This window comes from Dendrobium catenatum, unplaced genomic scaffold (assembly GCF_001605985.2).
Source record: "Dendrobium catenatum unplaced genomic scaffold, ASM160598v2 fragScaff_scaffold_853, whole genome shotgun sequence".
In the NCBI taxonomy this organism is placed as follows: domain Eukaryota; kingdom Viridiplantae; phylum Streptophyta; class Magnoliopsida; order Asparagales; family Orchidaceae; genus Dendrobium; species Dendrobium catenatum.
Window position 1 is genome coordinate 3,763,940 of NW_021319315.1, and position 6,759 is coordinate 3,770,698.

General features: G+C 30.3%; 1 protein-coding gene across 6 annotated transcripts in view; it reads right to left on the reverse strand.

Annotated features, from left to right (window-relative positions):
• Nucleotides 1-4,490, reverse strand: part of LOC110097178 — a 15,689-nt gene extending 11,199 nt beyond the window's left edge. For 2 of the 6 annotated variants that reach the window (XR_002303177.2, XM_028696943.1), the window contains exons 1-2: nt 4,293-4,490; nt 2,020-2,067 (exon numbers count right to left, since the gene is read on the reverse strand). Coding sequence is in view for 2 of the 6 variants with exons in the window: in XM_028696941.1 (XP_028552774.1) it covers nt 2,020-2,067; nt 3,716-3,841 (174 nt within the window). In the remaining 4 variants the exon portion in view is untranslated. Of the gene's footprint in view, nt 1-2,019; nt 2,068-3,715; nt 3,908-4,292 lie in introns of those variants that run through there. The other 4 variants (XM_028696941.1, XM_028696942.1, XR_003701533.1 and 1 more) reach the window with 4 other exon arrangements.
• Nucleotides 4,491-6,759: the final 2,269 nt, after the last annotated feature.

Below are 6,759 nucleotides of genomic sequence, written 5' to 3' on the forward strand. Positions count from 1 at the left end.
ATAACCTAAACTTTATTATTATAAATTTATATATTAAATTAAATATTATTCTTATTATAAATTATATTTATATTATATAGATTTTTTATTTTTTAAATATATTTAATGCTAATATATTTATATTTATAATATACATATACTTATATTCATATTAATAATTAATCAAACTTCTTAACACACTTTATATCTCTTTAATCAAGCTTGTTTAAAATCTTCATTGAAGTAACTATAAATTCACTTTTTAAAATTTTCATTAATTATATAATTTATATTATAATTGAATTATTTTAATATTTATATTACATCAAACAGTTCAACCCCGGTTCAACTCTGATCAAACCATTGAAGCTTGAAGAACCTTGAGCCTCTCCTTTCGGTTCTATAACCGATCCGATTTCACAACCTTAGAAATAGTTGATTTATATATAATTATGAAGAACGCCAATGACTATATGTTTGCATTATTTTTTCTAAAATTTAAAAGAATACAAATTTATCTAACTATAAGATTTTTTTTCAGATCTGTTCAACTCTGATCAAACCATTGAAGCTTGAAGAACCTTGAACCTCTCCTTTCGGTTCTATAACCGATCCGATTTCACAACTTTAGAAATAGTTGATTTATATATAATTATGAAGAACGCCAATGACTATATGTTTGCATTATTTTTTCTAAAATTTAAAAGAATACAAATTTATCTAACTATAAGATTTTTTTTCAGATCTTCCAGATAAGATAAATATTGCATATATGTATTATACAGAATTATAACACATATATCTAGAAAAATACAATAATTTGAACATTTTACAAACATCATTTAAATATTATCGATTTAAATTTTTTAAAATATGTTTAGATCATTATTATCCTTGATCATATTTAATTTTATTTAGTTTATTTAAATATTTTTCTTATATCTTATGATAATTTAAGAAGGCATACTGTTAAAATATAAATATCCTTAAATAAATTTATCAATCCATTAAGTACAACAACAACAATTTATATTGCCTGAAAATTTATATATTTTTAAATGCGTCAATGAACTTTAAGCTGCACACACTTATTCCATATGCAATCTTAACTATCTTCGTAAGTGGCAAAGTGTTAGACATCAATAAATATTGTTAGATCCTAAAATGGTACAATCAAATTGTAAAGTATAGGCTACAAATATGACATACCAACCTACAAGCATAAAATTCTACAAAACAAGAAAAAGGAATAAAAATATTCCACATTGACACTAGAACAAACAAATGACAGGAATATATTCGGTAACATACAAACTAAATAGTCTGTACATATGTAATAAGAATTAGTTTATTTTTTTAATTCTATTTAAGTTTGATAAGGTAAAACGGTTCTATATTGTAAACTTAGTCTACTCAAACATTATAAATAATTTCTGATTTCTCTTCTCCATCTCTTTTTCTTTTGGAATCTAAACCTACTCTAAAGGTGTCCTTTCTTCTTGGATGCCAAGAAGCTTATCACAATGCAAGCCTTCCAACAGAAATGTGAAGACCTGAAATGGTCTGCTACACATGCATCTCTAGATACATGAACCAGTCTAACTCCCCATTTCAACCTCAACGAAACCACAATATGACGGTAGAAAATACAAAGAAATAAAGCAGATTATCAATGAAAGTACAAACAAAGATTACTATAAATATAAATATAAAATAAATAAGACTACAATGGCAGTCATGTGCAAAAAGAAAAACCAGAAAAAGATGAGAATAAAATTAATAAGACTATATTGTTTTGGTAATTTTATTCCACCTATAAGGACCCGTGATTATATGTTAAAACAAAATTAACCGTCATCAATGATACATTAACTGAACTATAGATAATAATAAAAAAAAAAAAAGGAATACTGTGGAAAGCAATACCATAGTTGTAAAACAACATTAAAGTTCTAGGGAAATTTCATTCTCCGTTGGGAATGCAGAGATTTGATGTATTAATTCAAGGACATAACTTAAAATTTTAAGAAAAATAATCACCTCATCATTTCCATTACGCTGCTTTTGGAACCAATTGAAGTTTGAAACCTGTAAACACATTATGTAGTTGATTTAAACAGATTAACCATTGCTTTCAAATGTATAAGGTAGAAATGTAACATGGAAGGGATAGCATTTGGTAAAAGGTTATATTTACTATAAAGAAAGTTAGCTCAAAACAGTAAAATTAACTGCAACGGTGGCAGTATTAGGAATTGTAAAAAATAGAATCTGGTTGGTTTGGATGACTATAAGTTGTCCACACGCCTATTCCCAAGAAATGGGCATTGTTATACAATTCTATTAGCAGCTATTGTCCTTTTCCTTGTAGTGTTAAACCTATCAATAAACCTAAAAAATCAAAATAAAACCCAGGGCTCTTGTTGTTTAAGTCTTCATATCCGCCAAGAACGGGAAAAAGCAAAGTTCGGTAAAACCGTTTACTCATTTTTTGTCTTGAGATGTGCTTCAAACATGTATAAATCATCATTTGAAAGGACTAATATCATAACAAAATAGAAGAATGATTAATTCTAACAGGTTCATAATTATTTGGCAAATGTTTCTCTAATCATCATCAGCTCATGTCAATCTTCATTTTCCTTGAGAAAAATAAGAATATGTAACACTTACTATATATATATATGAATAGAAGATTGAAACTATAACTAAAATCAAAGAGCAAAACTGCAAAATCACCAATGTTGCATCTTCAGCAAAAGTTAAAAACTGAAATCCAGAAACCCTACTCCACTTTTTAAGTAAATCAATTTGTTGAAGAGGACCTGATATTTTGCTTTGCAGTCCTAGGCTGATGATGATTGGAAGCATATAGACTTTCGAAGCTAAAGTAGATTTTATATTTATGGAGCCAAAAGAAAGGGCTTTATCAGCAACAAATTCAAAGATGACCACATTGTCAGTCTACTTCAAAATTTTAAGATCAAAATTATGAATTTCTTATCCATACAACAATCACTATAAAGGTTTGCATTACTCCAATTGTGAGTCCAGATTTCAGGCAAAAGGGATAAATCTCACTCTCCAATCCAATTTTACCCTATCATCACCATTATCAAGAATTCGTTGTATACTAAATTTAAAAGCTAGATTAATTTCTAAGAAATCATTTAAAAATATCTGAATCCAAGTTTGAAACTATAACAAAATCGATGAGCAAAAAATTGCAAAAGCACGAATTTTGTAATTGGGTCATAATTTCAAGGTTTGATTATATTCTTTCTTTTTAAAAATAATTATCAAAAAATGGCTAAATTTCAAGAATTATTAAAATGTCATGTGTTCAAAATTTTATAATCCTATATCAACTTTTTTTTTACGTTCTAAGACAGAAACTCCTTTACCTCAAAAACTACAACAACAAAGATATCCTTGCATTGCACAATTCAAAAGGCAAACTTCCTGCAATAATCAAGAAATATTTCTTATTGCTCCTGGGATCCCGCATCCGCATATCACTTGAAAACTAAACTTTAAACCCTTAAGCCCATTGTTCCATATTCAATAATCAAAGATATCTCCAATTATCTACTTTCACGATTCCATATTTAATAATTAACATTGCTCGCAGGTAGAAGACTTGTTGCCTCCACCGTTTCAAGACGATTAGACTCCATAAAACCAAAAACTGAAACGCAAAACCAGGGTATTGAACGACCAGGGTTAGACGGAGTACGTCGATCTCGGCGGTAGGAGAGGGAGTGTTGAAATTGTCTGAGAAAGAGGCGAGAGAGCAAATTACCGCCACTATCGTCAAAGAGAAAGTTATGATCGCGTTAGCGCGCTGCCCGAATGAATGCATCGCTCACCTCCCCTTATTATTTTTCTTCTTCTTCAGGTCAACTAGCCGAACAGTCCGCACTTGTGCCTATGAAGTGGGGAGGATTAGAAGAAGGCCATAATGATGATCTACAAAGGGGCTGCTTGGCAACAGGATTTACACATAAATCCTGCCAAATAGGATTTCGACTCGGCCGGCGGAATAAATCCACCTTTACCACTTTTTTGCGGTAAATCCCGGATTTACTAAATCCGGGAGTTGGGCAGCTTAAAGGGGGTGTTTGGTATTGGAAGTAGGATTTACCGTAAATCCAGCCAAACCCAAAAAATGGCGCTGTAAATCCGGCAAATCCGTAAATCCAGGATTTGCGGATTTGCACTGTAAATCCGGTAAATCCCTGTAAATTCAAATCCCGCTAGAACTCGGATTTATGGAATTTGGCCGAAGAAGCGCGCGAAAGGGAGAAAGTTACCTTCACAGCGAACGACCGAGCTCCCGTCGTTGCATCAGATCAAAATGTTGTAACGTCGGATCCGACAGGAAGGGAAGGACCGAAGTCGAACAGCAACGAAGGAGCCGAAGCACCGACTCGTGCAATCTCTACACCACCTTCGAAGCAACGAAGCCGATAGCAAGACGAGCAAGGAGCAACAAAAGCAAACCATAGACGCCTCAGCCATTACGGGTTAACTTAATTAATATTTATTTAAAATATTAATAACCAAGTAAAGTAATTAAATAATTAATAGCATAATTAGTGTACAAATTAATTATCTAATTTAACTTAATTAAATAGTTAGTAATATAATTAGTATTTAAAAATTAGTATAATTATCTTAATAAATATACTTTAAAATATACATTATTAAACATATAACTAATAATATAAATAATAATTAAATAATGAATGAGCAGTAGAATTCTTAAGTGATTAATGAGATAATTAATAATAAAATTTATAATTAAAACTAATTAAATAGTAATTAAATAATTAGTAGAATGGTCCCGTCGATGTCTCGAATTCTTTCATTCTTTCATGGAGTAAAATAGGGCATAGAGCAGGGAGATATACAGAGTACAGACAAGTGGAGTCTGAGCTCGAGTCATCCTCATTTCGAGCTTGATTAATCGAGCTCAAGCTTTGAGTCCGTTCATAAATAGACTTATTTTTTATAATAAAAAAATTAATTATAATTTAAATAAGGGTTATAATAAAATAATAAAAAGAATGAAAAATAAAAAATAATGACTTTATTGCGGGCTAGAATATATGCAGTGATAGAGTTAGAAATTGTCATCTTAGCGTTGTATAAATAATTCAGCGACAAACAGAAGAAAAAAGGAACATCAAAATTTTACGTGGAAAAACCCTGTAAAATGGAAAAATCACGGGAACATGCCGAGTTAAAATGATTCCACTAGTATTTAATTGACTGACTAGTCCCTGAAATTGAGAATAATCAGATTACAATAATCAACCGTCGTGTTGAAATCCAGTCACAAACGGAGATCAGAAATCCTATGATGTTATAAGTAAGTCTAATTATGCAACTAAATCAAAATTATAGTTAAAATTTTTAAAAAAGTGAAATACTTTTGAGAAAATAGTGCCAAAAACTTAATGGGGGTTGTGGAGTGCAATTTTAAATTATAAAAAAATTTAAGGCTCTATCTCCCCTTAATAATGCTTAGGTTTTCTTTAATATATAAAAAGATTAAATTCCACTTAATATACATAAATATACATGCTGAATAAAAAAAATGTGATGGAGTAGAGTATCAAACCTGTAATGAAGTATAATTTTTAGCAATTAACTACTCTAACTACAAAATTATCCTACTGAAATAAAATTATTAGTTATGGAGAATCAATTACTGAATAAAAATAATAAAATAATAAATATAATTTTTAAATAAAATATTTGAATTGATGAATCTAAATTGCATATATTTCCTAATAAACTTATTATTTTTAATATGATATGGAGAATATGCATCTCTAGATCTCTGTCAAGCTTATATGGATGAAAAGGATATGCTGATTTTCTACCATTATATCATCTCCTTAAGAACCTAGCATATTTTATATCATATGTCTGGGTATGCAAGTATACTATTTCAATATTTTTTATTATTCTTGCATGCATTCATCGAGGCTATACATCATACTATGTTTTAACTATATATATAGCCACTATATATTAAATAAAAAATAGGATAATATTGATAATATCATTTCACTTTTAGAACATAAAAATCTTCATTAGTTCTCAATATATTTTCTATATAATCAATTCAAAATTAGAGAATTTGTCAAACATTGTCGAAAAAATAAGCAAATTCAATTTCATTGAAATCATAGAAGAACGGAAATAATAAGAAATTATATCACCAAGAAGGATCATGTATCTCTTCTACACTTCTTCTTCCTTAATGTACATAGTTGCTCTAACAAACACTAACTAAACACTCAAGGCTAGCTCGGAGAGGAGGAGGGGGAACGGGTCATGGGAAGGATCAAACAAGGCCGAAGAAGGGAGGAGGGCTTCGGTCTATCCGTCTCTTGGCGTCGGTTCCGGAGAAAGAAATTGAGAGGGAGAACGGGAGGGTTCCGCCCCCTGGAGTTGTGCGATCCAGCGAAGGATCAGGGCAGGGAGAGTCTTTTTCTTCCCAGAATCATAATTTCCCATTAATGATGAGATTATGTGATTAAACTGAAGTAACGACACATTATTTGAATTTAGATGAGATCCCTATGACTGGCTCAATTTCAAAAAATCTGATTTCATCATATATGATTCAGCTCGATTCGGGACAATTTTGGTTCAAATTGAGCTCAATTTGATATGAATCGAGCCGATTCAAGTTTGATTCAATTTAATTAAATTATATTGGCATAATTGAACCCAAATCGATGCCGATTTAGATCAAATAGTTCT